We start from the raw sequence: 17,164 nt of genomic DNA on the forward strand, positions 1-17,164 counted from the left end.
TGTGTGTGTACATATAATTACACAGATCCCGATTTCACACCAACATAGAATGGCTCAGGGCGTTTCGAAACAGCTGAGCTTCAACATTATCAAACCAGATTTTCTTCCTTCAAACTTCATTACCTCTAACATTCAAAGTATAGATATAAACAAATTCAATACTGCTACTTATCAATAATGTACTTTGTGTTTGTATACTATACTTAATCAGGAAATACGAGACACCAGAATAAGTGTACTGTGTGTTTATATATAACAGTTAATCAGGAAATATGAGGCACAAGAATAACTGTACTCTTAATTACGAAATACGAGACACCGGAAGAAGTGAACTTTGTGTTTATATACTATACTTAATCAAGATATACGAGACACCAGAATAAGTGTACTGTCTGTTTATATGCTATACTTAATTAGGAAATAGGAAACACCAGAATAACCGTACTGGATGTTTGTATACTATACTTTATCAGGAAATACGAGACACCAGAATAAGTGTACTATGTTTCTGTATGCTATGCTTAATCTGGAAATATGAGACACCAGAATAACTGTATTGTATGTTAGTATAATATATTTAATCACGAAATTTTATTAGAATAAGCGAACTGTGTGTATGAATACCGCGTGTAATCAAGAAATACGAGATACTAGAATAAGTGTAATGTGTATTTGTGTACTATACTTAATTAAGAAATACGATATACTAGAATAAGTGTAATGTGTATTTGTGTACTATACTTAATCAAGAAATACGATATACTAGAATAAGTGTAATGTGTATTTGTGTACTATACTTAATCAAGAAATACGATATACTAGAATAAGTGTAATGTGTATTTGTGTACTATACTTAATCAAGAAATACGATATACTAGAATAAGTGTAATGTGTATTTGTGTATTATACTTAATCAAAAAATACGATATACTAGAATAAGTGTAATGTGTATTTGTGTACTATACTTAATCAAGAAATACGACATACTAGAATAACTGTACTTTATGTTTGTATACAGCATTTCTTCAGTAAATACGAGATACCAGAAGAAGTGTACTCTGTGTTTCTGTACTATAGTTAATCAGGAAATACGAGACACCAGATTAAATATACTGTGTGTTTGTATAATACAGTTAATCACGAAATACGAAACAGCAGAATTAGTTTAAAGTGTTTGTATACCATACTTAATCAGAAAATAAGAGACACCAGAGTAAGTGTACTATTTGTTTGTATACTATACTTATTCTATAAATACGAGATACTAGAATAAGTTTACTCTATATTTGTGTACTGCACTTAATCATGAAGTTCGAGATATAAAAATAAGTGTACTGTATGTTTGTATAATTAACGTTATCAAGAAATACGAGATTTTAGAATGAGTGTACTATGTATGTGTATGTTATACTTGTTCCGAAAATACGACATACTAAATCAAGTGTATTGTGTTTTTGTATACTATAATTAATCAAGAAATACAAGACACCAGAATAAGTGGACTATGTGTTTGTATTATGCACTTAATTAGGAAATACGACATACTAAATAAGTGTATTGTGTCTTTGAATACTATTTTTAATGAAGAAATACGAGAGACTAGATCAAGTTTACTGTGCCTTTGTATACTACACTTAACCAGGAAATACGGGACACTAAAATAAATGCGCTGTATTTTTGTAGATTGCAATTAATCAGAAAATACGAAATAAAAGAATAAGTGTACTGTGTGCTTATTACATGTAATGAGTAAATACAACATACTAGAATAAGTGTACTGTGTGTTGTGTAATATATTTAATCACGAAATACGAGATACCAGAATAAGTGTGTTGCGTGTTTGTAAACTACACTTAATCAGTAAATACAAGATAGAAGAAAAAGTGTATTGTGTGTTTCTATACTGCACCTTATCAGGAAATACGAGATACTAGAATAAGTGTACTGTTTGTTTGTATTCTGTTCTTAATTAGATAATACGAACTATTAAAATAAGTATAATTTGTTTTTGTATACTATACATAACAAAGAAATACCAGTTACTTGAATAAGTGTATTATGTGTTTGTATACTATGCTTAATCAGTAAATACTAGATACTGGAAAATGTGTGCTGTGTGTAAGATACTAGAATAAGTGTTGTGTGTGTTTGTATATTATACTTAATCTAGCTAATACTAGATACTAGAAGAAGTGTACTGTGTATGTATATACTATACTTCATAAAAAATACGACATACTAAATTAAGTGTATTGTGTTTTCGATTACTATACTTAATCAGGAAATAAGAGACACCACAATAACTGTACTGTGTGTTTGTATTCTGTAAGTAATAAGGGAATTCGAGATACTAGATTTAAGTTTACAGTGTGTTTGTATACTCTGCTTAATCACTAAATACGAGACAGTAGAATAAGGTTACTGTGTGTATGTATACAGAATTTAATGAGGAAATACGATATGTTAGAATAAGTGTATTGTTTGTTTGTATACGGCACTTTATCAGGAAATACGAGATACTAGAATAGCTGTACATTGTGTTTGTAGCAACACTTAATCAGGAAATACAAGATACCGGAACAAGTGTACTGTGTGTATGAATATTGCATTTAATCAGGAAATTCGAGATACTAGAATAAAAGTGTACTGTGTGTTTGAATACTATACTTATCCAGATAATAGACACCAGAATAAGTGTACTGTGTGTTTGTATACTATACTTAACCAGATAATAGACACCAGAATAAGTGTACTGTGTTTTTGTATACTATATTTAATCATAAAATACCAAAACTTAGAATAAATGTACTGTGTGTTTGTACACTATCCGTAATCAAAAAGTGCCATATACAAGAAGAAGATACTATGTGTTTGTATACGACACTTAATCAGTAAATACAAGATCAAAGATTAAGTGTATTGTGTGTTTGCATACTAAAATTTTCAAGGAAATACGAGATTCTAGAATAACTGTACTATCTATGTGTACATCATTCTTAATAAAAAAAATACTACGTACTAAACTAGGTGTATTGTGTTTTTGTATACCATAGTTAAGCAGGAAATTGGAAACACCAGAAGTGGACTGTGTGTTTGTATAATATAGTTAATAAAGAAATACGAGACACCGAATAAGTGTACCGTGTGTTTGTATGCTACACTTAAACAAAAAATACGGCATATTAGAATACGTGTACTGTGTTTTTGTATACTCCATGTAATAAAAAATACGTTTAATAAGGAAATACAAAACACTTGAATAAGTGTACTGTATATGTGTATGCTATACTTCATCAGAAAATACGACATACTAAAGTAAGTGTATTCTGTTTTTGTATACAATAGTTAATCAGGAAATACGAGACATCAGAATAAGTTTACTCTCTGTTTTGTATACCATAATTAATCAGAAAATACTAGATTATTGGGTAAGTGTATTGTGTACTTGTATATTACAATTAATCAGTAAATACTAAATACTAGAATAAGTGTACTGTGTGTTTATATACTATACTTAATAAGATAATACGAGATACTAGAATAAGTGTATTGTGTGTTTGTATACTATACTTAATAAGATAATACGAGATACTAGAATAAGTGTATTGTGTGTTTGTATACTATAGTTAATCAAGAAATACGAGTGTAAGATTTACATTAGTACTCTGCCTTCTTTAACTTGTTTTATACTAGAACTTTAACTTCCTTAACCAGGTTTGCACTAGTACTCTAACTTCCTTAACCAGTTTTACACTAGTACACTAACTCCAATGCATCTGAGAAAAGCGAAGCTCATGTTCTTCTACGTAAGGTATCCAAGCTCTACGGTTCTCAAGCTTTACTTTCAAGACATCAAGTTCAATAAGAACAACACAGCGCAGCTAACCAAATGGTTCTCCAACTTCAGGTACGTTCAGTGTCAACTTACTTTTATACTGCAAATTGTAAACAGTCCTTTAACGAAATCTGAAATATTAACTACTACAGCAAAGAGATGTAACTAATCACACTCATTAAAACCTACCTTATTGTGTCTCACCACCCATATATGATGCCAGAGTATAGTTATATATCTACCCACTCATGTTTAATACCACAGTGTAGTGATGTATCTACTCATCCGTATTTATTACCACAATGTTAAGATGTATCTACTTACTGATATTTAATAAAACAGTGTAGTGATATATATATTTACCCATATTTAATACCACAGTGTAGTGATGTATCTACCCACCCATATTTAATACCAGAGAGTAGATATATATCTAACCATCCATATTTAATACCACAGTGTAGTGATGCATCTAGTAACACTTATTTAATATCCTAGTTAAGATGTATCTACTCAACCATATTTAATACAACAATATAGTAATATACAGTCATGTGAAAAAGTTAGGACACACTATGAAAGCCTGTGTATTTTTGTAACATTTTTGGATATATAGATATTTAATCTCAATTTTAACAATACTGAGAGTTTATAGAAATATAACTAAACAATTGAAACTGAAGAAAAGACTTTTCAAGATCTTCTGTAAATGTAATTCTACAAAAATGCATATTCTAACTGAGGAAAAGTAAGAACACTCCCCACATTTATTCTCACTTAAAATGGCTCAACTCACACACAGGTGTATCACACCAGGTGCATATGATTAGAAGATCGTTACTCAGCATTGTGAATGAGGCTTGCCCTATTTAAACCTCAGACATTTAGTTTGGTGTGTTCCTGACTGTTGAAGTGAGAGTCAGCACTATGGTGAGAGGAAAAAAACTGTCTGAGGCCTTCAGAAAGAAAGTTGTAGCAGCTTATGAGTCCGGTAAGGGATTTAAAAAGATCCCAAAAGATTTTGAAATCAGCCATTCCACTGTCCGGAAAATAGTCAACAAGTGGAGGGCTTTCAAAAGAACTGCCAACATGCCCAGGTCTGGTCGTCCAAGCAAGTTCACCCCGAGAGCAGACCGCAAGATGTTAAAAGAGGTCTCCAAACATCCTAACATGTCATCACGGGACCAGCAGGCTCTGGCTTGTTGGTGTGAAAGTGCATGCCTCTACAATGAGAAATAGACTGCACAAGTTTAATTTGCATGGGAGGTTGCAAGGAAGAAACCTTTGCTCTCTAAGAGAAACATCAAGACCAGACTGAAGTTTGCCAGAGAGAATGTAGACAAAGACCAGGACTTCTGGAATAATGTTATTTGGACAGGTGAGTCCAAAATTGAATTATTTTGACATCAGAACAGAGGGCATGTTTAGCGAAAACCAAATACAGCATTCCAGGAATATAACCTCATACCAACTGTGAAGCATGAAGGTGGAAGTGTCCTGGTTTGGGGCTGCTTTGCTGCAGCAGGACCTGGACAGCTCACAATCACAGAATCCACCATGAATTCTACTGTGTATCAGAGGGTGATTGAGGACCATGTGAGACCATCTGTAAGAACATTAAAGCTGAAGCGGAACTGGACCCTGCAACACGACAATAACCCAAAACATACCAGTAAATCCACCAAGAACTGTCTGAAAACTAAGAAATGGAGAGTCCTGGAATGGCCTAGTCAAAGCCCAGATCTCAATCCCATTGAGATGCTGTGGGGTGACTTGAAACGGGCTATACATGCAAGAAACCCCTCAAACATCTCACAGCTGAAAGAATTCTGCATTAAGGAGTGGGGCAAACTTTCTTCAGACCGATGTCAGAGACTGATAGATGGCTACAAGAAGCGTTTCACTGCAGTTATTTCAGCCAAAGGGGTAAACATTAGCTATTAGGGGAGTAGGGTGTCCTAACTTTTTCTTCAGTTAGAATATGTATTTTGTAGAATTACATTTACAGAAGATCTTGAAAAGTCTTTTCTTCAGTTTTAATTGTTTAGTTATATTCCTATAATCTCTCAGTATTGTTAAAATTGAGATTAAATATATATATATCCAAAAGTGTTACAAAAATACACAGGCTTTCATAGGGTGTCCTAACTTTTTCACATGACTGTATGCATCAACTCATCCGTATATTGTACCTCAGTACAGTGATGTATCTACCCACCCATATTTACTATCACAGTGTTGTGATGTATCTACCCACCCATATTTAGTATCACAGTGTTGTGATGTATCTACCAATCCATATTCAATACCACAGAGTAGTGATGTATCTACTTAAACATGTTGAGTACTGCAGTGTAGTGATGTATCTATCCACCTCTTTTCTTATCTTACATGTATCTTCACATAGCTTTTACTATGTTTCTTTATTTTATAGTCAGTGCTACTAGTTTTTATTAAAACTGTAAGAGAAGGAAATACGAGCGAAGTTATAAGAAAATATCGAAAATAGCTTCGTCCATTATAATTCTGGAAATTTTCATAATCTCTCCAAAAACTGTGGACTGCTCACCTTAAACAGTACTTCTCTCTCCAAAGCTGAGCGTGTTCAACATATCTATATCCATTAGTTTAGTTATAGAATGAGTGCAAGTTAGTTTATCGTTTAACTCTTGTCTCTTATGAAAATTATCGACAAAAGAATATACGATATACGATGTACTTGAGCTCGCTGGGAAAATAAGACTATAAATAACAATTGATTTGAACTATACAGTCTCTACATGAAACCATATGATAGTGTTCCTTGTTTATATGTGGTAAACATATGTATCATCGATACACTATATGATGAGTTATGTATGTCTAACTATACTTGATGATATCTATACACTACAGTGGAACCCCTCTGAAGCAGCCACCTTCGGGACTGAGACAAACTGGCCTGATTAGAGGGGTTCCACTGTACATGATTAGGGATTATGTAAACAAAAAAGGGACTGTGATTGAATGACCACTTTCAAGGGGTGACCAAATCTGAGGGGTGGCCGTTTAGAGAGGTTCCACTGAATATGATAAGTTATGTGTCCAACTACAGTTTGATGACATCTGTACATCTTATTTTGAGTTATGTGTGTCCAACTATACCTTGATGACATGTATGCATCTTATTTTGAGTTATGTGTGTCCAGCCAAACTTATTGACTTCTATACCATAAGTATTTTCCACCGATTATGTTAAATTCTGTATCGTTCTTTGAAGCATTAATCTCATGATTCAGGAACATTAAAATAAAATTATGTGTCAGTTTTGTGATAACGAAATGTGTTAAATCACATTAGTTTACACGTCAGTCATTTTTGAAATAAACGTATATTAAATTAGGCGTGGCTATTAAAAGTAGCCTTTTTTTTTACCCCTTCTGCTAGTTGTTGAGAGACGGGACGTGGGAAAGAGACAAAGGAAAATTTACTATTTTGTTCTCACAGCTCCCGATTAATAGAAATTTTAGATCGTTGTTCATTGTTCCTGGAGACAAACACCTGCCAAAGAAACCCAAAATATTACTACTTACTTCACGTGACAGTTAATGAGTTGTTAGGTAAAGTATTCAAAGTTACTACGCATGTCACGAAGTGAACAAAGTTTATTGTGTTTACAGAGCTTTGGTCATCATTAGTGTTAAGGATATACTTTGTATTCATACACCGTAACTTTCCTTTACTAAACTATTACAGGTCCGGAAAAAAACATTACACATTTATATACTGTTGCCCCATTGCCGGAAACAGTTGTTTAAAAAAGTATTGAGGTAGTTATGGTGCTGTGGTCTGCTGTCGTTTCGACGGACGCCTTTTCTGTATCAGCCGGCCGACCGTGAAGACGAGAGTCGGCGGGACCCTCGTGGTATTGCTTTTGTTACCAGATGAGGGATCCGATCGATATTGTACCTCTATCACTTACTGTTTAGGACATGCTCCAGTAGGTGGCGTGAACACGCGCTTTATTCTGGACCCCTGAATAATTTTTTTTTTTTTTTCTCACAAGTATAACAGTAAAACTTGTTAAGCCGGAAACTGCATTAGACAGAAACCTGCACGAGCCGGAAATATCATAATTTTGCAACATTATCTTCAGATTTCTCTTATAAAACGCCCTCTATATGGCGGAACCTGCGTAACGCGGACGAAAAACTATCTTTCACCTACTTCATCTATCAACAAATAGGATTAGAACCTGATTAAGGCAGAAAAAATGTTTTTGATTAAATATTAATTTCTTTAAATTTCGTTACAGTCAGTATTGGTTAAATATAGTCTGTTCTTTTTTCTGACGTCATTATTCCGGAAGTCGTTATTTGAAAGAACGATTGACTGTACTTTTGGTCGCATTTACTGATGGAAAACTAGAGAAACCATGGGTAATAAGTAAAAGTGTTTGTTTGTTTGTTTTGGAATTTCGCACAAAGCTACTCGAGGGCTATCTGTGCTAGCCGTCCCTAATTTTGCAGTGTAAGACTAGAGGGAAGGCAGCTAGTTATCACCACCCACCGCCAAGTAAAAGTGAAAATCTGTGCTGTTTTAAAAAGTTAAGAAAGAATCAACTTTCTGTGGAATGAAAAGCGAATAATAAAGGGTGGATGACAAGTGTTATATTAGAGGAATTTTTGAACAAATTAAACAAAAGAATGGAACAAGAAAATATGAATATTCTACTTTACCTAGATAATGCAACTTGTCACCTATAAGTTCAACTTTTCAAATGTTCCTTTAGTCTTTCTACTTCCATGTACAACATCAGTTCTACAGCCACTAGATAATAGAATTATACAGTGTATAAAATTGAAATACAGAAAATTGATGCTTCAGCACATTATTGCAAACATTGACAACTGTAAGAAGCATCTGAAATGACCATGAAAACTGACATGTTAGTGCAATTGCATTTTTAAGTCATTCAATCAAATGTGTAATAAAGCACTTTCGAAACTGTGAATTTATTCTTGATAATGGCGAAGACTGTGGAGAAGTTGTTTGTTATGATGATTATAGTAAAATCCAAACTCTGATTGATGCAGATGATTGTGTGAACGTTGACAAGAATGTTTTAACAGAAACTGATGAAAGTGATTTAAAATCTATAATATTATTTCAAGATGGTAACAGTTTTAGAGATTCAGAAGATTAACAAAATTGAAAAGATAGTGAGGAAATAGAAATTCATACTCATCACAAGTGTTAAGTTATATTAATTCTATCAAATTGTATGGAATAACAAACTTCATGAAAAGACTGTAGAATTGGGATTCTCTTTTAACAGCATGAGAAAGCCCATTAAAAACATGAAACAGTTGAAAATTGACACTTTATTCAAATAAATTTGATTAAGATTTTGTGTACTTGTGTATGTTTTGATTGTCTGTATTTGTTCTTAATCTATTAAATATCATAAACAGTATAATAACTTTATTCACAAACGACTTACTTCCCTTGAGTCAAGCAAGTATAAAGTTCTCCTCAAAAATTATATATAATTAATGAAATGCATGTTCACTGTCTAAGCCGAAAATTTTACTCGTCCGTGCGATTCCGCCTCAGACAAATATTACTATATTTTGTTTAGTTGTATAGTTACAATAAAGTGACTGGTTACACAAGTAAAAACGAGATATGTTACACGAGATTTTCTCTTTACTGCTTTGGAAGTAATCTTATACATACAAATGTACTGTATAAACTTAAATTAACGTTTATTAACCACATATGAATTTGATGAAAGTATATTATGTGTAAAACATAGATAACATTTATTATTCCAAGTGTCATAAACTTCACACTTTACTTATTTATTTTAATATTTCTGATATTATAAATTATTTTTACAAATATTATTTCTGTATGTGTAATATCGACAGAACTTTATTTTTCTAAGTACTGGTGATTAGGTGTCGAGATTTAACGTTATCAGTGTTTTAGTTTCGAATTTCACACATGTTTAAAAGAGAGACTTGTTAACCACTGTATTTCTTTAAACAAGAGACTTGTTGACCATCATATTTGTTTAACTAAGAGACTAGTTAAACACTATTGTTCTTTAAACAAGAAGCTTGTTAACTATTATATTTGTTGGAACAAGAGACTTCTTAACCACTATAGATCTTTAAACAAGAGACTTGTTAACCATTACATTTGTTTGAACAAGAGACTTGTTAACCATTATAGTTATTTAAACAAGAGACTTGTTAACCATTATATCTGCATAAGCAAGAGACTTGTTAACCATTATATTTGTTTAAACAAGAAACTTGTTTACCACTATAGTTCTTTAAACAAAAAAATTTAACCATTATATATGTTTTAAAAAAACTTTTAAACCACTATAGTTCTCTGAAGAAGAGACTTGTTAACCAATATATTTGTACAAACAAGAGATTTTAACTACTATAGCACTTTAAATAAGAGATTTGTTAACCATTATATTTGTTTGAACAAGAGACTTGTTATCTACCGTAGTTCTTTAAACAAGAGCCTTGTTAACCACTATATTTGTTTAAACAAGAGACATGTTAACCGCTGTAGTTCTTTAAGCAGGAGACTAGTAAAATATTATATTTGTTTAAGAAAGAGACATGTTAAATATTATATTTATTTAAACACGAGTCTTGTTAACCATTATAGTTCTTTAAACAAGATACTCGTTAACCATTATGTTTTGAAGAAGAGACTTGTTAATCACTATAGTTAACCATTATATTTGTTTAAACAAGAGACTTGTTAACAAGAGACTTGTTAACCACTATGGTTTTCAGAAAAGGAGACTTGTTAACCAATATATTTGTTTAATGAAGAGATTTTAACCACTATAGTACTTTAAACAAGAGACTTGTTAACCATTATATTCGTATAAGCAAGAGACTTGTGAATCATTGTATTTATTTAAACAAAAGTCTTGTTAACAATCATATTGGTTTACACAAGAGACTTGTTAACCACTGTAGTTTTCTGAACAAGAGACTTTTTAACTAATATATTTGTTTAAGCAAGAGATTTTTAACCACTATAGTAGTTTAAACAAGATATTTGTTAGCCATTATATTTCTTTGGACAAGAGACATGTTAACCAATATAGTGCTTTAAAAAAAAGAGACTTGTTAACCACTATATTTGTTTAAATAAAATACTTTTTAGCCACTATATTTGTTTAAGATGAAAGAAATTTTAACCATAGTAGTTCTTATGTTGAATATGTAACATCGACAGAACTTCATTTTCACATGTTGTGGTGATTATATGGCGAAATATAACATTTTCAGTGTTTTAGTTTCGAATTTTGTAGTGATTATTTCACACAGTAAGATGTAGTCTTGTCAGTAGTTTCCATCAAATACAGTTGTCAGAGCTTTAGTTTCGTACATTTATACTATTTATTATCAATAGTGTAATATTGCAATTATTTTTATAGTGATTATTTTGGATCTTATTTTACTGTAAGAGTATGAAATTAATATTTTCATAGTAAGTATTTTGCATGGTATAATGCTTTCAGTATTTAAGTTCAGTGTTGTTTGAGATAATGTTATTTGAAACATAGAAGTAGGTAAGCCTTATCGCTGTTTAAAAGCGAATGCATACAAAAGCTAGAAAAGCTAGAATGACATTTCTCGGTAATTATACACAAATAAATATTAAAAAACTGAGATTATGTCGTTTCTGAAGTAACAGTTATTATGTACGTTTGTGCAATAAATTGTGTATTATGGGTTTTAGAGAATGCCATCACTTAAGGTTCAGCATTTGAAATTCACTTTTTTCCGTAAGTAGCTGACTATTGAATTTGTGAAATATTTCACTTCATAACCAACATGCTTTTTATTTGTTGAAATAGCAGTGTCTGTCTTACATTATTTGAGTACCTTAGGTACATGACATAAAATTAGAGAAATATAGAAAGAAATCAGAGGTTAAATCAGCGTTTGTAAGAATTATTAAAGTTGTGTGTTTTATCCATGTGAGGTAAGAAAGACAGCGTGATTACATTTGCTGTTATTTATATACACACGTAGATATACACACACAAAAAAGCAACACGACTCTTTGATTGCTCGTTTGAATTTTTAAGCCCCTCCCCCATATTTTAACAGTTAGTCTTCACATCTTGGTGTGCCCACCACAGATAGTTCGTTTGAACTTAACTACGAAAAAACACAATAACTGATGTTCCCGCTTAGGCCCGGCATAGCCAGGTGGTTAAGGCGCTTGGCTCGTAATGTGATGGTTGGAGGTTCGAATCCCCTAACACCAAACATGCTTACGTTTCAGCCGTTGGGTCGTTCGTTATAAAGTGGCTTTCAATCCCACTATTCGTTAGTAAAAGAGTAGTTCAAGAGTTTTTAGTTGATGGTGATGACTAGCTGCCTTCCCTCTGTGCTTACACTGCTAAATTAGGGAGGGCTAGCGCAGATAGCCCTCGTGTAGTTTTGCGCAAAATTCAAAAACAATCAATTTTCCAACTTCGAATGGGAAGATACAATCTATATAATGTATCACAAGATGAATCAGATTCTTTCCAAAAGGTGTTTTAGTTGTTCACAATAAGGCTTAACAATAAACAAACAGTGCACAGTCCATTTATTTTAAAATGATGTATTAAAATAAGTCAAACGTATATACAAATGTTTGTTATACAGTTAATTATCACATATGTATCCACAATTTTGAGAAATTTTCTTTTTTCTTCAAAGTCCACCAGGCTGACACAATTACTTCATAACAAAATTGACAAAACGAATTATTGTTGGTTACTCTGTTACTACAATACAACCTGTGCTCATTTCACTTTAAAAATAGTCAGTATACTACAGTATGTTTAGGGCTAAATCCACAATCACCTATTCTAGATCTAAATTTCAAACTACTTTTTCAAAGTAACATTTATAACCCGACAGAGGCCTAGAGCTTTACTAATAAGTATTTAATTATCAACTAAAACAACAAACAAAACTCGGACACATCTAATAACATAACACTATAATAAAACAATTACCAATTAATAACAGTTAAACTACATGAGGTGTTGTTCGTAAACAATTACGTAACCAACATAGCTTACGATAAGCTATCAGTGCAACTTTGTTCTTAATAAGAACAAAAATTACTTAAAATTAATTTAAATGCACCTTAAAGTTTTGTAATTGTTATAAGTTCTAAATTTTATAGTTATGACGTTTCGATCCATCAGAATCACTCATTTATTGAACCAGCTTTTAATGCCTATAAAATGTTGCTGTTATTATGTTTTTAAGCTAATCACTGAGTTCAGTAGGTTTCCACTAGACATTAACTTTCGAGTTAACTCGTAATGTGTAGTAGCTGTAAGATCGTCGACAGCAGAATTTCGGCTTGTAAGGCTTTATGTACTTCATAATACGACACATACGTAGACCTGTGTATTTCGTGAGATCAAGTGATACACGTGTTGCAAAAGAGAAAGTAAGCTGTCTTTAAAAACTACAAAATTTTCAACCAAGTTTGTCTGTTTACAGTTAACTGTAAATGAACCCGTGAGCTAACTCACCTCTATGAGAGAAGAATCCAAACTAATAAATGCGTGTTTACTATGTTCGTATTAAAGAACTATACTGGTTAAAAAGTCTTTTGTTTAAACACGTAGAGTGGTTAACAAGTCTCTTACATAAACAGATATAGTAGTGAACTAGACTCTTCTTTAAAGAACTACGGTGGTTAAAAAGTCTCATATTTAAAGAACTATAGTGGTTAATAAGTCTCTTGTTTAAACGAATATAGTACTTAACAAGTCTCTTCTTTAAAGACCTACAGTGGTTGGCAAGTCTCTTCTTTAAAGAAATATAATTGTTAACAAGTCTCTGGTTTAAACAAATATAGTGGTTAACAAGTCTTTTATTTAAAGAACTACAGCGGTTAACAAGATTTGTTTAAACAAATATAATGTTTAACAAGTCTTGTTGAAAGGCCTATCGTGGTTAACAAGTCTCTTGTTTAAAGGATTATAATGGTTAAGAAATGTCTTGTTTAAAGATCTATAGTGAATAATAAGTTCTTGTTTAAAGAACTGCAGTGGTTATCAAGTGTGTTGTTTAAAGAACTGCAGTGGTTATCAAGTGTGTTGTTTAAAGAACTGCAGTGGCTAATAAGTCTCATATTTAAAAAACTACGGTGGTTAAAAGTCTTTTGTTTAAAGAACTATAAAGATTGACAAGTCTTTTGTTTAAATAATTATAGTGGTTAAATAATCTCGTGTTTAAGTATCTATAGTGGTTAACACGTCTCTTTTTTAAAGAACTATAGTGGTTAAATAGTCTCTTGTTTAAAAAACTATAGTAGTTAAATAGTGTCTTGTTTAAAGAACTATAGTGGTTGACAAGTCTCTTGTTTAAAAAACTATATAGTGGTTAACAAGTCTCTTGTTGAAAGAACTATAGTGGTTGAATAATCTCATGTTTAAGTAACTATAGTGGTTAACAAGTCTCTTGTTGAAAGAACTATAGTGGTTGAATAATCTCATGTTTAAGTAACTATAGTGGTTAACAAGTCTCTTGTTGAAAGAACTATAGTGGTTGAATAATCTCATGTTTAAGTAACTATAGTGGTTAACAAGTCTCTTGTTGAAAGAACTATAGTGGTTGAATAATCTCATGTTTAAGTAACTATAGTGGTTAACAAGTCTCTTGTTGAAAGAACTATAGTGGTTGAATATCTCATGTTTAAGTAGCTATAGTGGTTAGCAAGTCTCTTGTTGAAACACATGTTCAACAACGATGCACGTTTGTATTGCTATGATTCTAGTTTCTTTATAACTATTGACACTCCATGAATTGTGTTGTTTTTATAACTATTGACACTCCATGAATTGTGTTGTTTTTATAACTATTGACACACCACCACTTGTGCTGTTTTTACAACTATTGACACACCACTAATTGTGTTGTTTTTACAACTATTGACACACCACTAATTGTGTTGTTTTTACAACTATTGACACACCATTACTTATGATGTTTTTTACAGCTATTGACACATCACCACTTGTGTTGTTTTTCAGAACTATTAACACATCTCGACTTAAGTTTTTGTTTTTTACAACTATTGACACATCTCGACTTAAATTGTTTAAACCTAATGGCAGAGTTTACTCCATACGTTTTCCTCTCATGGCAAGGTAATTAAATTCCTGTAATTTGGAATACTTGTATTTGCATGAAATAATTAAAAAATTAAAATATTACGCGCGGACTCTCTTCCCAGTAAATGAGGTTTTACCTGTGAAGCGGACAATAACGTTTCAAAAGACTTTAACTTGAAAGGGGTTATTTCAAATCACATCCCATAATGCTTCAATTTAAGAATACCTTTCTCAGCCGTGTGCCCGTATTATTGAGCTCAAAAATACGGTATTGAATCTTTGTGTGCTGATTTCTGAACTTGTTTATGCAACTTTTAATTTTCCGTTTTGATTTTTAAAGAGATATTTTAAAAAAGTTATTCGGAAAAGGAAGAAAAAACACGTGGGCTTTTACGATAACATCGTGATAAATATTTTCGGACTCTGAAGAAATTGAAAATAATTTTTAATGATACTTCATTAATTTGTGATTAATTAACAGCCTCGTATCATTTCCTTTAATTCTCTAATTTACTGTGTTATCTTATTTATACTCCAAAACGGGGTAATTATCCCCCCAATAAGAATTGCCTTGCTTTGGGGATCGCACCTACCAAACTCAAGTTGAGAAACAAACAATGTGAGTTATTTCTTCCTGGTGTCACTAATTACAGTTTTATGTTAATTAAGTTGCTCTTCAGAATATCTAATTAATCTATATCTACTCGTTGCCATAGCAACCTAAAATGCATCATCTAATATGAGCTTTATATATGTATTAACGTACTCTCAATTTTTGTTCATTCTTATATTATGTATGTTACAGAACATGATATAGTTTACAGGTATTAATTACTAACGGGTCTGTTGGTTAGTGTTACGTAATACCTTAGTGACTTCCACTAGGCTCAAACGAACGAGTTCCTTGGATGAGAAAATCACTTGACCACATCTAATTAATGCACGTGATATACAAATATTGAACTATAGTGAAAAGTAATTGAAAATACTGATATGTTGCTCCTAGAAGCCCGCTAGGTAAGGTGGAGCTGGAAATGGCTCCAGTACTTTTTGTGTTGTAACTATAAGTTGTGAATTCCAATCGCGACATTTTTTAAACTAACATAGCGGAAATATTTTCTAGTATTAGTTGTTGACCCAGCTGTAAGTGTGGCTTTATTTGTGAATTGTATAACTAACTGTGTCGTAAACGTATTCTGTGTCATTGCACTGTAGAAACTCTAGTTTATGAGCGATTTCTACACTTAAATCAAGCAGTGACTCACGCGAATCTCGAGAGTGACTACTAGACTGCTAACAACAAACGAATCATTAGCGAAAAAACTTTTAAAACGCATCTAGATATGTTACACAGTCATTATACCAGGTGAAACCATATAATTTACTATCCTTACTATCTGAAACAATTCAGAGCAAACCTAAATTTGTCTATCTGTTATGTTTACTGCGGGTATTCAACATTGGTAATTATTGTTTTAAATCCCTTAAATGGTCGTTGTTCCAAGGTAAATGCAGCGTTAAGTGAAATGGGTGTAAAAAAAGACAGTACTTTCAAGGTTAATACATTGTTTTAAGTTTTCCAAACAAATATTGCTGTTTGTTTATCCGCAAAAACTCGAGCTCACAATGTTGTTAATGCAACTAACAGACAACGGATATGATTCAGGTTTATAAACCTCGATTTTATCAGTTCCTTCTTTCAGCTGGTTAGATCTCCACTGTATATATCTCAGAACGGCTGATATTGGTATTAACTTTTTACTGATAAGGAGAGAACAGCATTTCGACCTTCTTGGTTATCCTCAGGTAAAGTAAGAAAGAGTTTGAATGTGACCGTTGACGGACACGTGTCTTAGGGACGAGAGTATAAACGGGTACGGGATTGTAGGGGGCGTTGCAGGTGGATGTTAAGTTATTGATTAGTATAGGTATAAAAAAAGGTGTTCCTTTATATTGGTTTTAGTTGATGTATAAGAAGGGCTTCTTTGATTTTGTGTTTGTTTACATTTGTTTTTCTACTTAATATCTGTGTGGAATCAGCAGATAGCCCGATGCGGCTTTGCCATAAGGAAACAGACACACACATACCTCTTTCAGCTGGTTAGGTATTGACTTTATCAGTTCCTCCTTTCAGTTGTTAGAACTCGAATATATCAGTTATTTATTTCATA

At 32.3% G+C, this 17,164-nt stretch overlaps 1 protein-coding gene across 4 annotated transcripts in view; it reads left to right on the forward strand.

Moving 5' to 3' along the window:
- LOC143226611 (homeobox protein prospero-like) overlaps positions 1-17,164 on the forward strand; it is a 67,969-nt gene that overhangs the window by 40,593 nt on the left and 10,212 nt on the right. For all 4 annotated transcript variants that reach the window (XM_076457809.1, XM_076457811.1, XM_076457808.1 and 1 more), the window contains one exon: positions 3,753-3,907. In XM_076457809.1, coding sequence (XP_076313924.1) covers positions 3,753-3,907 — 155 coding nt within the window. The remainder of the gene's footprint in view (positions 1-3,752; positions 3,908-17,164) is intronic.

The sequence above is a fragment of the Tachypleus tridentatus genome, chromosome 9 (genome assembly GCF_004210375.1).
Source record: "Tachypleus tridentatus isolate NWPU-2018 chromosome 9, ASM421037v1, whole genome shotgun sequence".
In the NCBI taxonomy this organism is placed as follows: domain Eukaryota; kingdom Metazoa; phylum Arthropoda; class Merostomata; order Xiphosura; family Limulidae; genus Tachypleus; species Tachypleus tridentatus.